Source organism: Pituophis catenifer, unplaced genomic scaffold (genome assembly GCF_029215685.1).
Source record: "Pituophis catenifer annectens isolate HBS135680 unplaced genomic scaffold, rPitCat1.0.hap2 SCAF_3, whole genome shotgun sequence".
Lineage (NCBI taxonomy): Eukaryota > Metazoa > Chordata > Lepidosauria > Squamata > Colubridae > Pituophis > Pituophis catenifer.
Genome location: NW_027256883.1, coordinates 192,271,797 through 192,293,136, shown reverse-complemented (window position 1 = coordinate 192,293,136; position 21,340 = coordinate 192,271,797). Strand labels below are relative to the sequence as shown.

Below are 21,340 nucleotides of genomic sequence, written 5' to 3'. Positions count from 1 at the left end.
AGTCACTTTTTTCAGTGCTGTTGTAACTTCGAACCGTCAGTAAATAAACTGTTGTAAGTCAAGGATTACCTGTATAATGGTTATCACTACTGCATGTATAATATGCAAGATATCATGACATAGGGAGAGAGCTGTGTTGGTTTGTAGTGACAAAAAATTGAGTCTAGTAGCATCTTTTCCAACTATTGATATTTTTGAAGGCATAAGACTTTGCGATATAGCTCCCTTCATGAGATGCATGAGAAACGGGGGAAAAACATATTTTACTGAGTGCCATACCTTAATCAACCCTTCGTTGTACAATTTCAGTTTCTACATTGATTATTTTATCAGCCATCGTCAAATGTGAAACTTGAGTCTTTTTTCAGAAATATTTTTAATGCTTTTTCTGTGCAAGATATATTTTTTTCTAATTGTATGTTTATATGGTTGGTCCTTATCAGTTTATAAGTGAAATATGGTAATTTAAAATTATATACCGGTAGTACCACAGTTTCTGTATATTTAGGAAAACATCTAAGATTCATTTACATTTGTAAATTAAAAATCTGGAAGAAGTCTGCTTAACAACAAACAGATTCTTGGGAGTAAATGCATGCATGTATTTGTGTACGTATAATATGAAAGATGCCTTCTCCATGCTGGAGAAAAGCCTTAATATGGCTGACTTCATGTCACCATAGCTTATTCAACTAACCATTGTTTAAAAATCTTGACTTAGCAGGATACATATAGCATTGTTATCTTTCACACAGGAAAAGTTGATGCATCTGGTACTGGTTAGCATAGCAGGCCAGAATTTGGGAGGATTTTTTTTTTCAATATGTCTTTTACCTTCATTCTCCAAAGCTGTTCCTTGTTTCCTGGCTCTTACTCCAGGTTGGATGATTAAAGATTTGAATAAGTGCTGCACTTTCAGAGCAAGGGGTAGACAATTTGTAGGCCCTCAAAATTGTTGGCTTTAGCCACTGGATCCTATTTTGACCCAGTTTTCTCAGGCCTAAAATTTAACACAAGTCAAAAAAAAAAAGATTCCTATCCACCAAACTCGGAGAAAGAATAGAAAATTCTGGTCCTGTCCATACGTACAGAATTATCATTCCACATACTTTCTCTTTTGTTCCTCCAAAACTGCTAAGTAGCCTCCAGATTGCCAAAGGAAGATCCTCCTATCATGGCTAGTGAGAAAAATATGACATTTTGTGCAGATGTGATTTGTGTTGCTTTATTCTTCTATTACAATATTGGAATATTAACTCAGATAATTGATCACCGGTCAAATGAGATAGCGGTTGTCCAGAGAAGGGACAACCTTCTCTGATGAAATATGTGTGGCAGTCTAAGCATACAAATGCCCAGACTTACATACTTGGGTGAAATATTAGGATTCAAGTACACAGTGATGGCATTTACATCTTGACATCATTGTAGATTGCTGCAGTTACTACTAAATTATGCGCATGGAAAAATATCTTCATATTCAGCTGTGTAATTATCTTAATGCTTATGTTGAATTTGGACTACTAGAAGAATTCTGGGATATACTTATTTAAAATGTAGATAATAAAATATAAAATCTTCATTATTATAAGTTTGTATTGTCCTTGCTTCCTGCCTCCCAAGAAGAAAATACTTTTTGTTCCTGCATAAGGTCAAGAGAGAGCAAATTAAGAAACGTTGCTATACCTTTCCTTCCAAAAATGATACACTATAGCAGGGGTGTCAAACTCAAGGCCCAGGGGCTGGATCTGGCCCACTGGGTGCTAAGATCTGGCCCATGGGGCCACCCTAGAAACAGCAAAGGACTGGCCCGCTTCGCTGGCAGAGGGTGGCAGGAGACACTTGCAGCTGAAAACGGAGCTCTGGAGACCGTTTTCACTGGCAGAGCGCTTGGATCACCGCAGACACCCCCGACACGAGTGAGTCAGTCAAGCTGGCCACACCCACCCCAGCCCCCAAGATCAAACACAATCCCGATGCGGCCCTCAATGAAATCGAGTTTGGCAATCCTGCACTATAGTATCAGAATTTTGTAACTAAGAATTAGTGCCTGAGTTTGTTTTCTTTGTCTCCTTTGGCATGATTTTTTAAATAGTAAGTTTTTAAATGAAAAAAAAAAAGCTGCTGTGGGATTGAAAAAGTAGTATTCATTTAGTAGTAAACGAGTTATCCTTTTTACTGCTACGTACAAACAAGACTGATGTTATTTCTCAAGGTGATTGACTTATGTGAAGGCTTCTTGGCATTCTTACTTTGTTTATTCATTGTTGCTCTCTTGCTTTTGAGCCTGGATTGATATAGTATCCTTTATTATTTATTCTTTTATCATTTCAATTACATTCAATTTTGTATCCATGTCTTTGCTTTGCTTAGAAATTTTACCGCAAAACATAACCTTTTAGAAACAAAAAAGACTGATAGTATATATAATATCTTTTTGATTTCCCTGATACAAACCTTCAGAAAGTCACTGTAATGTCTGAGAATGTTACTTTTCAAGAAATACATCTTCCCACCTGCATGCTTTAAAATTACTGTTTTTTCATTGTGCAAATTAATTATGTCTTGAAGGTAACATATACCAATGTATAGTTTTTCCAGTCTTTCAGTATAACTTGATGTTTTTCTCTTACTGATTAGTTTTTGAAATACTGTTTTTTGTCTGTCAACATTGGATGCATATTGTGTTCCCTTCTTTCAGAAACATTCTTCATGTGTTCCATCTGGTGTAGTGAACCATCTGCAGCAATTTTCTTGCTATTCTGTAGAATACAAATTTGAACTGTCAAATTTTATGTAACCTTTTTTCCTCTTGATATTTTGTGTTCTGTTTATTGTGCAATTCTTTCGGTTCTGTCTCAGTGTAGCTTAGCCATTATGGTTCTGTCTTTTGAGCCAAGGCCACCATTTCTTTAATATTTATTTTTATGTGTCAGAGAGTAAATGTTATAGGAGGGGATTTCTGATTTGCAATGCTGGGTCTTAAATCACACTTAGATAATTGATGCTTGCTAACTCTAAATTCAGTAAAAAAAAAAAAAAAAAGACTATTTGCATATCCCTAAATTAAATTGCTGAAATGAAGAAAGCAGGACTGGTTCTTATATTAAGAAGACTATGAGCTGAATTAGACCTCATAAACTGATCAAATTATTGAACCAATAAGTCGTAAGTGTGTATATTTTGTGTTCAACTGTGGGTTGGTGGAGCTCAGAATTTTAATATAGCAGGAATAGACTATGCCATTATCAAAAGCATGTGTTTTATAAATGTTATTCCATCTTAATATTATGTAGTAGGTGTTGTATTTGAAACTCTCCTTAAAGAGAACAATTGGAAAAGTTTCTAGTTTCTTTATAAAGTTGTGATTGGTATTGTCCTCTTTTTTTTATATTCCCCCATACTTACCTTTCACTATTCTATTTATTTAGACAGCTGCTGATTAACATCTCTTACTTTAGTCTATTTCTGCCTTCCGGTTCTCCCTATTTCATTGTTTTTCCTCTCCTTTTTACTCCTCTCCCCACCTAAACAACCACACCCCGGAAAAGCAATTGGCTCAGCCTGCAGTAGGCCATGCATTTTAATTGCCTTTTATTACAGGATAAGAGACTTCATTCACTGATTGCAGCAGGGGTTTCTTTCAGCTGCTTTAGTCTGTAGCTTGAACATTTGCTTGCTCTCAGCAACATAAATTTTTCCAATAAAATGGTACTTTCCTTTCCTTTTACTTTTCATTCTTTGAGGCATGCAAGATAATTCCAGATTAGGAAGATCAAGCTCCAAGATTCCTTTCAGCACTTTATTTTTATTAATACTTAAATAACATGTTTACCATAGCAAGATAATTTTCCTTACGTTCAAAACAATTCAGATTACCTAAGAGAAGCTCCAATTACTCTGTTTTGCCCATACTTCAGATCCTTTACTTTTAGTTCAATAAACCATTTTGTTGATTTAAAGAGCAGAACTCTGAGGCCTGATCTCTAGTTATTGCTGCTATTAAATTACTGTCTGATATATGACCAAATCCTCTCTCCAGGGACTGAGTGTGTCACTTTGGCTGAATGCCCAGTCACCATCAGTGCTGTTACAGTCCCAGAGCCAAGACATGTTTCCCACAGAGAATCAACTAGATTTTAGTTGTATTTGTTTGGGAGTGCTGTTCTTGATATGAACAGTATGGAAATAGAATCACTAGCACAATAAAATCCAGCTAGTTTCAACAATGGAATAATTCAATAATTATTCACACATTCATGCTAAATCATGATTTGCTGTAGTTTGTTGATTAAGCCACATGGTCACTCAGGTTTCTGTATTAAACTTAGTTAAGCCATATTGTAGTTTGGATTACCATCAGACCCAGAACATAGAATAGAATAGAATTCTTTATTGGCCAAGTGTGATTGGACACACAAGGAATTTGTTTTAGGTGTATATGCTCTCAGTGTACATAAGGAGAATAAAATACATTCATCAAGAATAAAAAGATACAACACTTAGCGATAGTCAAGGTTACTAATAAGCTATCAAATCGTACTAGGAAACAAAAACAATAGGAACTTGTGACTAAAGAGGGTTATTTTAAATGCAATTTCTACCCATGGTTTGTACAAAGTAACCATGGTTTGGTCACTCTTCTCAAATAAATAACAGTTTAAGAAGGTGAAAGAATGACTGCAGACAGAACCACTTCTGCCACAGTGCCCCAGCTGCTCCTATTTTGCTTCCCCCCCCCTCATGGGCGAACAGGAGTTTATTTTCGAAACAAAGGAAATGGTGAAAGGATTTCCTTCCCTCACTCTGAGTTTGGTGGCCCCCAATCCAATTGGGGCCCTGCAGGCTTTTATAGGTTGTTGTTTTTTTTTTGAAAGAAAAAAACTCTCAGCATTTCAATCAGAAAGGATACCCATTCACTGGAAGATATTTTGATAGTAATGTGAATGTTGGCAATTGTTGCTTGCAATTATCTCCATTCAATTACAAATTACATATTTACAGTATTCCATTATTTCCCCATAAGAATTAAATTATTATGGATATCATTTAAAAAAATTTAAGGATGCTTTCATTTTTGTAAATTTACTGGGTTTTTTAATATAAACATAGAGAGGAGATGGATTATTTAACCAGTGATTAAATTTTATAAATTTGATTATAAGCTCCACCGTTATAGCTCTATGTGATTCTTCTAATCATGCAAGAGTAGAAACAACCAAATGAATTGTCTTCTATTTATCTGGGATAAGGCGCATCTCTTCATTACAGTGCAGGATTTTGTTAAAAGGTATCATTCTGCTCACATGCTCTGAGTATTATACCTAGCTTTATATTTCTTTGCTTTGTGGAGTTGAAATTCTTTTCTCTTTTTCATAAGCGTCATTTTTCAGAGTGCTCTGCCTTTTTATTTTTACCTTTTTAAAGTGTCATGTATTACCAGTACAAGTCCAGCATGAAATGGTACTGGAGTATTTCTAAGCTGTACAATTTGTTTAATATACTGGAAAACTGAAACGCATTTCTTCACTCCTTCCTGTTACTCCCTGGGGTGGTGCAATAATGTATCATAGTTCTCTGTGCTCTCATCTCATTGCCCACCATTAAATTCTTTTTATAGTTGCCTATTTATAGGAATATTGTCTTAAATCTGTGTTTGCAGCCTCTCTTATAGGAATGGTTCAGTTATCCCTAAGCTTCCCCCAACAGACTAGTATACACATGCACTAAAAAGTAGTAATTTGAAAGGAAAGCAGCTCTGTGTGGCAAGTTGACAATGGAATAAGATTATACACATAAAGTTGTTTGGACCATGATTTACACGATTCCAGTCTACTTCATTGCCAGTAGACTCAGGAAGAGTGGATGGGTAGGGTTTCATTTCTTCATGCAGCAAACTACATGTTCAAACAGCCTGGGGAAAGGAAAAACTGGAGTTCTGCCATTTGGACTGGCAAGTAATCAATCTTGGGGGAGGGGGCCAGTAATATAATTTAATGATGAAATTCAGAGATCTGGATTCAAATTCCTTCTGAGGCATGAAAGCAAGTTAGTATCTATCTGTTTTGGAAAAAAACTTCTCTTAAAAATCAATATAAAATCATGAATAATTTCCTAAAGCCTTTTAATCATTTTTTTCCTACATCATGCTGGTAAAACAGGAACGAATCTTTTGATAACAAAAAATAAAGAGGATTTTAATCTGTATTGTTATTTTAAGTACTGGATTAGCATGTGATTATTCTAAGATTACTTAGCATATATGGTGTCAGTATGGGGATGCCATTAGACATGGAAGAAGACATGAAAGTGGACATATATTTCAAACATACTAGATTATTTCAGTTTAAAATATGCAATGTGTTAGAAGCTGTAATATATGAAGCTATTGGTGTTGATTTTAACTCTCAGAAACAAAATATCAGAATTTAGATCATGTGCTTTATTATTCAGCAGTTTGTGCCATTGAATAACATTTCATTGATAAACAGCATTACAGCTTGATTCCTCTGTTTTGCCTTTGGTGTTGCAATTGTAGCAGGTTTTTGTTTGTTTGTTTACTGAGATGAACTTTGTGACATTAACACAAGTAGTTTATTATTTGGGCCATTTCTATTATACTCATCAGACAATAGATGGGATTCCATGAATTTGCCTTCTGTTTTTCTCATGCTTTTGGTCTGTACCTACTCTGTTTTATTATGAACAACTTCTTCCTGCTGCATTTCAAAAGGAGAACAAAAAGTGTGAAAATGCTAGTCTCTGACTGGAATTTGAAAAATGAAATTTCTTAGCAGAAAGTACAGCAAAATTTTGTATGAAATTAGCATTGTGTTTAATGTATGTATATTAGCTGAAAAACTGCTTTGACAGAGAACATCCAGCTTAATAGTATGAAAATTTATCTGCAAAGTCTGAAGATGATTGTGATTTCAGGGAATGAAACACACACACACACACACACACACACACACACACCCCTTTTATTATTTCTTTGCATTGGATTATGAGGACTCTATCCAAGGTTTGCTTCTATGTGTATGAACTTTCAGCATACCACTTGCTGTAGAAATTTACAGTAGACTAAATTTAGAGTAATTTATCTAGCTTTTATTGTTGTTATAAACAAGAATTTTAGAAAGGCATTAAGAACCTTATTTTGGTTGGTAGCCTTACTGATTTCAAGGCCCAGTCTTAACTGGATCCTTCCCTCTGTTGTTATATATTACAGTTTAGTTTCATAAAAATACAGATGTAAGGAGGAAGAAGTGTTAGATATGTTTGAGTTATTTCTAAAAATAATAAATAAATATTATTTATTGGGATATAAATAAATATCCATTTGGGACATTCACTCAGAACTTTACTTTTTCATACCGTTTGTGGCCAACTTTGCTTTCAGTCTGTTTCTTCATCTATATATTGCTGTTCACATTTTGTTACCATGCACTTCTACGTACATTATAATTTTAATTGCCTTTATAGTTTTTCTTTACATATATTTGTAAATATAGCCAAAAGTCAACACAAATGTACATGTTTTTCCCCCCTGAAGCTTAGCAGTGTATCCCATGGCCTGTGGTAAATAAGCTGAAATACGAGGTGCTTGAGAGAACTAAAATATCTCGATGTTTCTCTTTGCTTAAGAAATGGCCACAGTTCAAAATTACCTTCCTTCCTTCTTTTCTCTTATCTTCGTTTAACAACTAGATGAAATTTGCTAACTTTACATTATACTTCATTGTTCTTCCCTGTGTGAAAAGAGCTCTGGTATTTTTCCACACACTGAAAACCGGCTTTTCATAAGGCCTGTTCTTAAAAAGAGCTGAGTGTGATAGGGTTAATGGTTATAAAGCTGCAGCAGACTAAGAAGCAGGCGAGATTGTTGTTTAACTGGCAACTTCAGAAGACTAAAGGATAAGGGAAATTTGTGAAAACATCAGATACCATGTTACCGAAAAATAACTATTTTCTGCAAAATGTAGCTATTTCCTGCATCTATTCTCTTAGGAAGACAGCACTGCAAGTGATTAGGGAAAGAGTTCCCATTTCAATTCAGTGCATACGTGAGGGGGTTAAAATCCACAGTGTGAATTCTCACAGTTCACCAATCTTATAAATGTATTTGTAAGAATCAAATGTGCGTTTTGAGAAACACAGATCTTAGATAACTATAGCACATAACTGCATGCATTGTGCTGCATATGTGTATTGTTTCAAAACATTTTTCACTTACTATCGGGAGATTCTTGTTTTCTTTCTGAATTGCTTCTAGAGGACAGCTTTTGTGACCTGAGAAATCCTGCAGGTTATTAAAGCTTCAAGCAAAAGCAACAGATGTGGTTTGAGAGAGTCGTTTAGTCAGCCACTTGATGTTCACTTTGTTCTGTCTGAAAATCTGTTTTCTGCAAGGAATTTGTGTACGGATGGCTTTCTTTTTAAGTTTCTTTTGCTAAAACAGGCCTAGTTTAGCCTGTGTCTTCTCTGTGCACAGGATGGCTCCTGCTTGCCAGAGCTGCACAAAGATAATCGCTCAGGAAGTGTTTCAGCCAATCCCCTGAAGCTTTACATTCAGATTTTCCAAAGTAGCCAATCCAGGATTAGCTTTTATTAGGGAGACAGATCATCAAGCTGAAGTGCCAAGCCCTTTCTGTCTGAGTACTGAGAGCCTGTCCTCCATGTTTTATAAGTATTGACATAACACTGTGTTAACAATGCATCCACAGAGGTAAGCTTTACTTTTTTACATTTTTTTCTCTGAAACCTATGAGTTGTGGCTTAACAGTGTGATTCTCTGTGATCTGTTGCGCAAAACTCACCCCACAGCACTTTATTAAGTTGAAAATGTTTAAAATTGCTTTCTTGGGTCACATGGTTTAGTAGCCATTAGCCATAGTTTTATTTTACAGACTGGCAAAACGTTTGCATACATATTCTTCACAAGGGGATGGTGGTTTTAGAGTTTTTCAAGGTACTGCTCTTCCAAAGCAGCTTTCTGTGTCTGAGCAGTTTGCCTGCACTATTGTCTGTTGTGTCACATGCCTGCTGAAGAGAAAATGGAAGCTAGGGAGCAGATGCATTTAACTGCCCTACAGGGAGACAAGCAGGGATAATGGCAGACAGCAGAACAGGCAAGTTTACCTTTTCAAACAGTAAAAATAAGAGCTAATCTAAGTTACCCTTGATAAAATATAGGATTTTTAGCCACTGAACCTGCAATAAATAGTGATAATGGCAGATTGCAGATACTGGGCCTAAGTAGTGGAGTGCTGTTGCATCATGTTTTTGTGCAGTTTTACATTAACTTAAAATGGATACTTTTTCTTACAGGAGGATTGTAGAAGCAGGGTGTGTGTATTTTTCTGGGAGAAGTATATTCCTTTAAAACTGTCTCTTTAAAAATGATTTTTCTTACTGTAGGTTTCAGAAATAGTTACCGTCTAGGTCTGAAACTATCAGACATAGCTATGCATCTGTTTCAGTTCCTTATCTGTTTAAACACATCACTTTTTTGAACTGTTATCTACCTTTTCTGTAATACAAAAAACCTAATGGACTTCTTAACTGCTTTTTTTTCTTTTGCAATGTAACAGGCTGAGTTCTCTGAGGTGGAGTGATAAAAAATCATGTGTGGTTCATGAGAGTATTACATGTTCATTTTTTTCTCTTCTTTTGGGGCTTTTCTGGTTTTTGGCATGATGCTACGTAATTATTTCAAAAATTTCCTTTTGGTCAATCCCAAATCTGCCAGCTTGTTGTATCTTATTTATTGGGGAAAATGAGATGATTGCTTGAATGTTTGGTAAGTAAACTTGTCTGCTATTCTCTGTTCAATTTAAGTAGTTTTTAATCTTTTGCTTTTAACAGAATAAATGTAATACATCCAGGGGATTTTTTTCTTTTTTGCTAATTAACTAAACTAAATGTTACTGTTTTTTTTTTTCAAAATTCTATTAAAAACTGTGTGCCAATTTGAATTTGAATTTTTTCACAATATTCTGTTATACTTGAAATATAAACTTCCTGTTTTCTTCTGAGAACAACATTCTGCTTATTCTTTGTTCACAGAGGCTCTTAATTAATGCATTTGCAGATTAAAGCCCAATTCATACTTCCTCTGGCTTTTGAGTGATGAATGTGCTAGTTTTCAGCAAAGTAATCTTATTACATTGTTATATGGTTATCCTTCAGTTACCCTATGCTTTTTTTATTACCTTATATAATCCAGCATGACATTTAGTTTTAGAATCACTTCAGTTACTGATGTTTAAATTCTAAAACTAAGGTATTTTATATGCATGTCTCATCTAACAGTTTTGCAGTAAACATTTTCTCACAACATTGCAGATTGTGCTGTATATTCAATTTGTGTACCATTTTGTAGCAATCCAGCTTGTGCTCTGGCACAAATAAGTCTTGAGAAATAATTCCTTGTCACAGCTTATTCAGGGGTATCATGGACTTGATAAACTATCCCTTTTGCTATTGTCTTTATCCCAGGTTTGTGGCTGGTTTTAAAGTGAATCCTTCAAATCATTTAAAATGCCTAATCACTGTATTTCCTCTCCCCTCCCCCTGCAATCTGTTTCTGGAGGAGTTACTTACCCAGTTTTTCTCTGTTATAGAACTGATTAGTATATATAAATGGTACCAAGATATAGCTAAGAAATACATTTTACTGCTTTGGTTGTCAAAATTGTGGCCAGACATACAGTATTTGCAGACGTGTATTACACATTAGCAGCTGGGTGTGGAATCTTAACATTAGAAAATACTGTCTTATGAAGAAACAGGAGAAAAGTGAGCTGAACTCAGAATGCTTGAATTAAAATGGCTCCCTTAGGTTTTGTTGAAGAAAGATGTGTCTCAAGATCTGCATCTCCAGAGCTATTGCTGACAAAGAAAAGCCTATTTGCATGGACTATCCTTGTGCACATAATGAAACACAGCATCATAAATTCCCCGAAGTTCACTCCTTTAAATTATTTGAATGCTAATTCTTTCTTAGTTCACAAAATATAAATGTCTGCATTGCAGCAAGATGTTTGAGGCAAGGAGAGACAGCAGTGTTGTTCCCGGATCAGCCCAATCATGTTGCTCTGTTGAAAGCCTGACCAATAAAAACAGAATAGGTTAAAGATTGACAGATATTATAGCAAGGCTGAGAAAGGCCTTCCAGAAATTTCTCCCATCTTTGTTCCATTTTAAGTACAGTATAGAAACTGAGCCAAGCTCAGATATTCCATAATTTGTATGCTTTTACCAAATGCCTTAATCACATTTGATTTCTTATGGTATGTCACATTTAAGAATGGTATGCAAAGAATCACACTCTGCTTTAAGCAACATGATGCAGGTTTCCTTTACCAAGAGTGACTATATAATTAGATGAACACTTACTCTCCTGTCCTAACAGAATTGAACTAGAACATTTGAATATTGATTGTAATTTCACTGAATAACACAGCTGAAATAGGCTCCTTTGAAATAACTATTTTGGCACAATATTCCTTTTTATTTTTTTGGTCAGCATAAATTCAATTTACTGCTATGATTTAGCCCTTAGTCTCTTTTTAAATTAAATATTCCAATAACATAGCACAGATAGCAACATTTATACTCATTAAAACAAAAGTGAGTTAAAATGCACATGCCTTTCAATCTGTGTGTAGATTATTTGAGAACCAAATAGAAATGGGTAAAATAACTTGCATTTCTAGAAAGTTTTTCACAGTATTTAGCCACTCTTGAAAAGGAAACAGTGCTGTGACCTTCAAAACAAATATCCTACTCTCTCCCTCCCTCCCTCCCTCATATGAGTGTTTGCGAGACACACACACACACACACACACACACACACACACACACACACTCTGTTGATTTTGGAAGAACGTTTTAGAAGATTCTGACACATTTTCACTACAAATACTGTTTGTAAATTTAGCGTCATTTTGTATAATCTTTTTTTTACACATCAGTTCTCTCTTTAGTGTAAGATAACCCAGGTTGCAGTGTTTGGTGTACACAGACACTTGTGTGTGTGTTTGTGTGTATGCATGCATGTTGTATTGTGTAGAAATAAAATCTTGTTAACACCTACCATTCAATATAATTTTTTTACCTCTTCAATAAAGGGACTACATTTGTTTTATACTTGGTAAGAAATTCAACTTATTGTAAAGCAGGTGCCACCTTGTAGGCATGTAAGTAAGTAGTAAATAGTCAGTGCCCTGGAGTATGTTGGGCGAAGAGTGACAGATTACAATCCTACATAGCATCTCAGCATTATGGGACAGTTTAGTAGTATCAATTATAATAGGTAATCAGATTGGCCATTGGGAGTGAGGGATTCAGAATTTTATCTCTTCTACAGGCTGTGCTACATACCACAGATTTTAATATCTTTTGCTACAGACTATGAACAATATTAAGAACCAACCCTAGGAATTACAATATTTCATACATTTATTTAAAACATGAAGCTTTAAGGTAATATTTATGAAACTAGCTAAGAATTGGTTACAAAGCTAGAAGATTTGTTAAACAAGCTATATTTTGGTATTGTGCAATTCCTTTCTGTGAAAACATTTGATTTAAACACTCCACTTTCTCCAGGGATTGAAGTGTTGCTATTTTGTTAGCCAAGTGTTGATACATAATTGCCTGATGAATTCTAATGTTTCTGAACATTATTGTACATTTCATATATTTAAAAAACGGATGACTTAAATTTATCATATAGCATTTAGTTCCGTTTACTTTCACCAGATTAGTAGTTATTTTTAATCTTAAAATACATTAGGCTTTGCAGGGTAACTGGAAGAAGAATCAGTTCTTAGAATCTAAGGATTTCCTTAATAAATTAGTCTTGGGCATTTTAGTTTATTATTTGGAGATATTTTATCATCATGTAATGTTTTCTTTTTGCTATTTAACTGTTTTAAAAATCTTACTGCTTAAAAAAAGGTCATAGTTATTGAATAAATTGCTACCATTTTAGCCTCTGTATAGGAATGAGGCAATGCAGTGCTGTCAGACGCCATTTTAAGAATCCTGCATAAATAGCATAGCTACCGATGAGTAAGAGACTGTTATAGGTGAGTGCTTATACACAGATGCTCTTTATTCAGTTATGACAAGCAAAATAATATCGCAATTTTATGAAATGCAGTTTTAAACATTTTATTATATGCTTGCTACTTGTACTGTAGAAGCATCAGTTATTTTGAAGATAAAATTGAAGAGTAGGTCTTACAGTGTTGAGTGTTGTTTTTATTTAAAAAAGATTTTGCCCAAATGTATTTGTCTTTGATAATAAGTTATTTCATTACGGAAACTACATAATGGCCAGTATTGTCTGGTTGTTTTCTATCATTAGATTTCTTATCTAAATGTCAAGTGTGGTAGTTCATTTACAACTTTTCCTCTTTATAGATAGGTTATGTAAAAGCATAGGTGTTTCTTCATTTATCCATATGTTAAGTACTGTAATGATGTTGTAGTAAAGAGTAGTCCTTAACATACAGTATTTTATTTGTGAAAAATGCATTGTTTTTTAAAAAAAGCAAACCACAATTCCTTACCAATAAATAATATTTTAGTTATGTAAAATATACACTAGAAACATTTTTGATAGTTGGGTTCATTTGTATCATTCAGTACTTAGATGTCATCTGAAATAGGGTATGGCAAACTTTTATTTAGCAAAGCTCTAAAGTCTTTGTGCAAAAATTTGTTTCATTCTTAAGATATGAGGCTTTGGAGGTTTTTTTTTTACTGTACTTGATAAATTCAGAGATAAGTTTGAGGGTGAATATAATTTCAAGTCACTTCATATTGTATTTGGCAAAGGTTTACTAATATAAACATTTATATCTGCTGTCTCAAGAAAATAATACAGTATCAGAAAACAAAGTAAATGTTCTTTGTTATAATATATGTATTATAGGTATTGTCTACCAGATTTAATAGCATATATGTACAATCCCAAACAATTACTTTCTTAACTGCATTTTAAAAGAAACTGTAAAAAGATTATTACAATGAATTGGAAGAAAAACTATTCTATGTAGGAGATATCAAGATGCTGCACTTTGATCCTTTAATCCTTGTTGTCTTTTAATATTTACTTTTGCTAAGTAAAGGTATTGCAAATAATATTAAAGTGCAGCTGTTTGGGAAATGTTTCTTTGCCTCATTATCTTTTAGGGACATTTAAACAGATTATAAATAAATTGTGGTGGGATGGAAAGCACACACCTGAAATCTAGTGAATCTAGAAATAAAAAGTTATCCTAAAATACTAATCTCCTGCATGGATATCCTGAATATCCATCTTTCATTGCCATCAGCGAAAGTATTAAGCAGCTCAGTATATAGTTTGGTAGTTTAGGCAGAAACAACAGTTTTATTGAATTTATGACATTCTTCAAAAATAAAATAACAGTTATATTTTCCAATTTTTTCTGATATTTCAAAATATTTTCACATTGTTTCTAAATTTAAAATCTTTATATTTATCGAGTTTTCTAAGAAAATTATTTTGATCTATAAAATAAACCTTAATTACAGAATTTCCCATTGACAGCTTCATACAGGACACAGGAAAGCAGCTTTATATCCTTGTGGAACTCCTTTATTGCATATCAAAGCTCAACACAATGCTTTTAGGTTTGAATTTTGCTTTTCCTCAATCTCAGGTCCTGTACCAGATGCCTGAAAGTTTGAGGGTCTTCTGCAGTATCCTAGCACTGCACACTTCTGGAGAGAGAGAGCTTTGGATGTTGTTCCTGGAACCTGTTGGAGCCATTGTCCCAGCTTTGGAGTCACTTTGACCTTTACTTTCCACGTCCTTTTTAGTTCCTCCGTTAGGCCCTGATACTTCTCTAGCTTTTCATACTTTTTCTTCCTAATATTGCTGTTACTTGGCAGTTCTGCTGCTGCTGCTTCTTTCTACCATGCTGTCTAGTTGATTGCCTGGTACCTGCCTGGATCTGTCCATCTGGATTTGGAAGTCCCACAGGAACGTAGTCCTCTTATTCTCCACACCTTCTGTGGAATCTCCCATCTGACTTCTAGTTCACACACTGTACATATGTTCCTATATACAATGTCAGCTACTTGGTTATGCCGTTTCAGTATATGCTGTTCCTGCCTGTATCTTATAAACAACCTCTATGTGTTGGACTGTCTTTGAGGCTTCTCTGTACAGTCTACAGCTTTGATTCAGTTTTGTGTGGTAGATCTCTGCTTCAATGGATCTGGTGCTTAATGCCTGTTCTTGGGCTGCTATGATCAGTGCCTTAGCATCTTTCAGTCCAACCCAGTCCAGGGTTTCCTAATGTTGGCTACCTCAGCTGTCTGAGCTACATGCAATGCAAGGTCTTGTCTTGTCTTCCCATGGCACTTTTCTGCTTGATCTTCCTCCCATGTCTGCTGCTGTTGCAGACATTCTCTCAGCAACTCATCTTCTGGCTGATGTGCAATTTCTGGCAGGTGGAAACCTCCACACATTGTAGGAGGTTGTGAGTCTTCACATCAGCATCCATGTCTCCCTTTGACCAGCTCACTGTATAGGCAGGGTATCTGAAAGCTCGTAGGGCAATAGGGCATGCGTGTTGATGGTGTGGATCTTATTCTTCCCATTGACTGACTCTTCAGGAATTGTTTATCCTTGTTGGTACTTGAATGTTGCTGTCTTCTTTGTGACTGTGGGATACCAAGGTACTTGAAGCTACCAGCAGGCCACATAATGTTTGCTATGTGGCCTGCTGATAGTTTCATCCCATCAGCCTTAATTCCATTGCCTCTTTTGTATACCATCTGGTTACAATTCTTCAATCCAAATGACATCCCAGTGTCCCCACTGACACAGACGAGTTGATGTCTTATTCACTCTTAGCATACAGCAGGGGTGTCAGACTCCTGGCCTGCAGGCTGGATGTGTCACACGCTGGCCATGGCCACACCCAGTTTAGCGAAAGGGGGAAAAGTCACAATGTCACGTGATACCGCCGTGATGATGCGAGTTTGACACCCCTGGCATACAGCTTGAAATCAACCTGCCAGGACCTTCCATGTTGTGAGGTAGGTTATTTGAATAGTAGTGTTTGCTTACAAGGTTCTTTCATTAACAGCACTGTTTTTCTTTGTGTTTGCCAGTTTGGGTGGGAATCCTGCTGCTAGCAGCTGATTCATCTGTACTGCTAGGCATTCATGCAGTGCTGTTGCAGTTTGTTTAATAAGGGTTTATCATGTCCAGGCCAGGTACTATCCTACTCTTTGTTTTTGACTTGCTGTTGGATATCTGCCACTATGATGGTGATTGGTTCCTGTTCTAGGAGAGTACTGTGGTCTGTCTCAGGTCTTCCAGCTACTTTGCACTGTTACTATGTGTCTTCTCTTTTTCCCATATATTCTTCTAATACTATTCAGTTTCTCTTGGGTTGTTACTGTTTTGTAACACTGCAGTTGGGAGTTCAACTTGGAAGGTTCTTTGGAGAACAGGGCATTTATCTTCTTAACCTCTGGTTCTCTAGTGTGTCTCCTGCTGTGAGCCTTTGTTTAGCAATCTCTCTGGCTTCAGATAGGGTCAGGACCTTCTATTTTTTTCAGTAGCAAGGCTTGTCCTTAATCTTTACACCATTCTTTAGTAGTTCTACCAGCTGACTAACTTCTCTCCAAGTTGCCCTGATTTTAATCTTCAATCTCATTTTCCAGGGGGATTATGCTCTGCTGTTCTTCTGGTTGTGTAACCAAACATCTCCCCAGGATTATAGCAACTCTAGCATATATCAGTTCATTGCATTGGTTTATAGTGGTAGTAAGGATTGTTGTGAGGGTTCTACTGGCATCTTCAGGCGTACTTTCTGATGGTACATTGCTGATGAGCCCAGGTAATTGGTCTTGAGTGTTGATTGTAGCTAGTTTATTCATTGTCTTATGCCATAACCAGCTGCTTTGCTCTGTAATTGAGGGAGTGGCAGTGATGTTCCAACTTCAGCTTTTGGCTGCATATCCAGTTGTTCTTCCAGGTCTTCTTGAGTCTGGGATATAATGTGTAGTTTGCTTATCTCTAGTGGTGAGAGCAGCTTCCTGTTTAATAGAAGAGAATATTTGTAGCTCAGGGTTGAACTGTGAGTCCTTGGTGCTCTTTGATTGTTTTCTTACAGCTGTCTCATTACCAAACTAGGTAACATCAGTGCTGGTAGAGAGTGAGAGAGTTTGCTCTCATATTTATAGGTATCCTTGACTTACAACCATTTGTTTAGTGAACATTTGAAGTTACAATGGCACTGAAAAAAGTGACTTCTTACATGTTTGGTTGTTGCAGCATCCCGATGTGATTAAAATTCAGGCACTTGGCAACTAGCATGTATTTATTTTATTATTTATTTATTTATTAAATTTTTATACCGCCCGCACCGGGGCGGTGAACAGCCAAGATTAAAAAAACATATAATATAAACATTAAAATACAGTTAAAAGAAAATTAAATCCAAAATGGCTCTCCAATTTAAAACGCCTTACCCATAACCCTATAATTAAAACAAATTTAAAATTGCCACATGTAAAAGGGGGAAGATTTAGGCCAGGCCGGCTTGATGAAATAGATGAGTTGCACTGTCCTTGAGTCATGTGATCACGATTTGTGATCTTCCAGCAAGCAATTAGTCAAAAGGGAAGCCAAGTTTGTTTAATGACCACATGACTCATTTAACAACTGCAGTGATTTGCTTAACAATTGTGGCAAAAAAGGTCTTGAAATGGGTTACAACTCACTTAGTAGTGGAAATTTTGGTCTTAATTGTCATAAGTTTAGGACTGTCTAGTGGCTTGCCCTGTCAGTGTTGGTGGAAGTGTTTTGGTAGTTCCTTAATTGGGCTGTTGTTTACTGTTAGCTTGTTTAGCAGTTGGGGTATTGTTTGCTTCATGATTGTTGGTCTAATGTTAATTTTGGTGTTCATTTCTGCTCCTCTGGTGTTGATTGCTGGTAAGGAAATGGTTTAGCCTTTTTTGTTTTCTTTTTTGTTTTTTTATTGTCTTTTTTGAATGGCATGTTTGTTGTTTATCTCTATGTGCTTGTTGATGGCCAATTTGGCTGAGTGCCAGGCTTCTAGGAATTCTCTAGCATTTTTTGGACTTGGCTTGGTCTAGGTCTAGGATGCTCATAGTTTTCTAGTTAAAACTATATTTAAGTCTGTCCATGTGTTGTGACATTAAGGAGTTTTCATCATGTCTTCTGACTGCTAGTTGGTGTTCCTGCATGTGTTATGCTAGTTTCTGCTTGTTTGTCCTACATAATGGCTGTTGCATTCCTTACACTGTATGTTGTAGATGATTTCCGGTTTTTGTTCTGGGGCTGCTAAGACTTTTGTTTTACTTGGGATATTTTGGAGGGCTTTAATTGATTTGCATACTATGGTGATGCCATGTGGTTGTAATAGTCAGTTGGTGGTTTCTGAGTGGGTTTTAATATATGGCAGTGTTATCTTTTTCACAGCTTGCATTGGTTGTGCTATATTGAATTGATTGGTCAGGTACAATTTGATAAAAGTTAGGTGGTTATTTTCTCGGAAGACGTTGTGCAGATGATCTATTTTTTTTCCTGATGTTCAGGGTTCCTGCAGTAGTGAAGCACCTGATTGATATGGCTAGTTTTACTATAGACTTGTGTTTCTAATTTGCCATCACTGACTCTGCTGATGAGGATATCCAGGAAGGGTAGTGTATTGTTGTTTTCGTCTTCCTTTGTGAATTTCCATTCCTTTGAAGATGATGTTGATAGTTTTGTGTGTGTTCTCTAGTTAGTTCTTCTATTATGACAAAGATGTTATCTGCATACCAGATCCATACTTTAGGTTGTATGTATGGGAGTGCTATTGATTTCATGCATTGCATTATGGTCTTTGCTATTAGTCCTGAAAGTGGTGATCCCATGGATGTTTCTTTTATTTTTGGATATAGTTGTCCATCGAACTGAAAGTGCGTAGTTAGGCAAAGATTGATAAGATCCATGATTCTGGGTATTTAAATCTTGATATATTTGGTTAGGTCTGTTGTGTTGTGTAGTAGTGCTATTATGGATTCTTTGGGTAATTCTGTGTCTATGGATGTAAAAAGTACTGTGACATCAAGTGAGACTCTGATTTCATCTTTATCTATTGTCACATCTTTAATTCTTTGGAGACACAACATTGGTGATCATTTGCTTCCCTCTGTGAGGTATCCAGACTTTTTGGTTAATTCTTTGGTGATGTTGTAGGTTGGGGTCCATGATAATGATACATTTGGACGAAGAGATGCATCTGGCTTGTGCATTTTGGGGCATCCATGAAAGCATGGGAAGAGAGGTTCACTACTTTTCCTCTGCCGCTGGTCATTGGTGATTTTACCTTCCTTGGTGAGGTTGCTGAGAATTCTCTTAATCCAGTTCTCTATAGTTTTTGCATTGGATTTGTGTTCACTTGGATGTTTCTTTGTCTTCTACTAATCCTTTAATTTTTTGTATAAATTATGATCTGTCCATGATAACAATGTGTCAACCTTTGCTGCTGGTAGGATGAAGAATAGTTTTTTCGGTAGTTTGTTTTGTTCTCATCTTCTGGTCTGTGATATGATAATTTGTCTAATTCTTTCTTGGGTCTCTATGGAAAACCTATTAACACTGACAAGGCAAGCCACTAGAATATAAAATGACAGCAAATCCCATTCCTTATAGCACTAATGATGTTACCAAGTTTGGTAATAAAATATCTGCAAGAAAACAATGAAACTTAGAGAGCACCAAGGACCCCAAGGCTTCCTCTTCACTATGTTGAAGAGTTGAGTAACTAGCTGTTTCTGAATTAGTATGGATATGAGTCTTCTGTTGATCCATAATTCCCTCATATATTTCAAATATCCCCTACAATTAGGTTTACTGTTGTAGTAGCATTTCATCACTTCTGAGTTTTTTTTGTCTCTTTCATGTATGATTTGTTCCAGTAGCCCATTTATCGTTATTGTTCTAAGTTCCCCAGCATTTGATACAGACCTTGTTAATTTGGTCGATGTCTAATTGTGGTTCTTAGTCCATGTCACTCTCATATTCTCCATAGTGGTGGAGACAGCAGCCAGGAATGAACTCGTCTGTTCAGTTTAAAGGACTGAATCTGTCAGAGTTGTTAAGTCCCGCCCTTGTTGCTAGGGGCTCCCAGCTTTGACTCAGTCCTTCAGATTGGACGGACGTGTCAAGAGCTTTCTCCCCCATTCCTGGATGTTTTCTGCTGAATTAGTTCTCAACTTTACCTTTCTGATCTTCTACTGTGAGTTAGCATTTGACATCAGCATTGTCGGAATTTGAATTTCCCTGTCGGCTAGAGCTTCGGCTCTGGCCGTTGACAGGGGCCTCTCCACTGTCTGCAGAGGCTATAATTAAAACTCTGCTAGTGGACCCGTTGAACTGCAGGCATTCCGGGATTCCTGTGGTGGAGTCAAGCGCTCCCGAAGACAGCTGAGAGTCGGATAGTGGATAGTAGGCAGGTAAGCATTAGGGAACCTTTGCCAAAAGACCAGACAGGATTCAAAGGAGGTACACTATCCATACCTCCCCTCCAAAAAAACAAAACAAAACATATATTGGAGAGTCTGATAAGCCATTTGCACTTCCTTGGCTCTAGTCAACTTATTTACCAAATATAAGACAGATGTGAAACCAATTCTGGTCCTGCATTCATTTGGTTCTATTATGAAACGTTTGTTTTGATAGTTGAAAATGACATGTATTATCTCTTAAAAAGAGTTGAACGGCTCTTTTTGAAACATAAGAATTTCATAATTTTGAACATTGTAGGAGGTAAAAGGAACAGATTAAGGCAGAAATAAATTTTTCTATCTAATTATATCAGTCCCCCTCTCCAAAGCACACTTACTATTTTAAAGAAATATTTAGATATATCAGAAATTAATTTAGAACATATCACGCACTTCGTAAAAGAATGCTAGTAGATAGCTTCTGTACCCAAGAAGTTTGGAGGCCCATACAAACTAGTAATCTGTTAAAAAGTAGATTATAGAAGGCAAAAAAAGTTTCTTTTTCCATGAATTTGTATTAGACTGATAGTGTTTATAATTTAACATACTCATGAACAATCTCATAATTGTTTAAAAATGCAAATAAAACTATGTTATGTGGGATGATAAAATGTGAAACAAACTGTACTTTGTAGAAGAATCCTGAGTGTTGCTTTGATTGCAGAATACCAAGTGAGGTAATAATGAGTTCAGTTGTAAAATGGTATGCTCTAAGCCAGCAATCCCCAACCTTTTTGGCATCACAGACTGGTTTCATGGAAGACGG

General features: G+C 36.0%; 1 protein-coding gene across 2 annotated transcripts in view; it reads left to right on the top strand.

Annotated features, from left to right (window-relative positions):
• Positions 1 to 8,663: 8,663 nt before the first annotated feature.
• ZMYND8 (zinc finger MYND-type containing 8) overlaps positions 8,664 to 21,340 on the top strand; it is a 78,780-nt gene continuing 66,103 nt past the window's right edge. For both annotated transcript variants that reach the window (XM_070941716.1, XM_070941715.1), the window contains exon 1: positions 8,664 to 8,728. In XM_070941716.1, the coding sequence (XP_070797817.1) occupies positions 8,715 to 8,728 (14 nt within the window). In that variant the 5' untranslated portion in view covers positions 8,664 to 8,714. The remainder of the gene's footprint in view (positions 8,729 to 21,340) is intronic.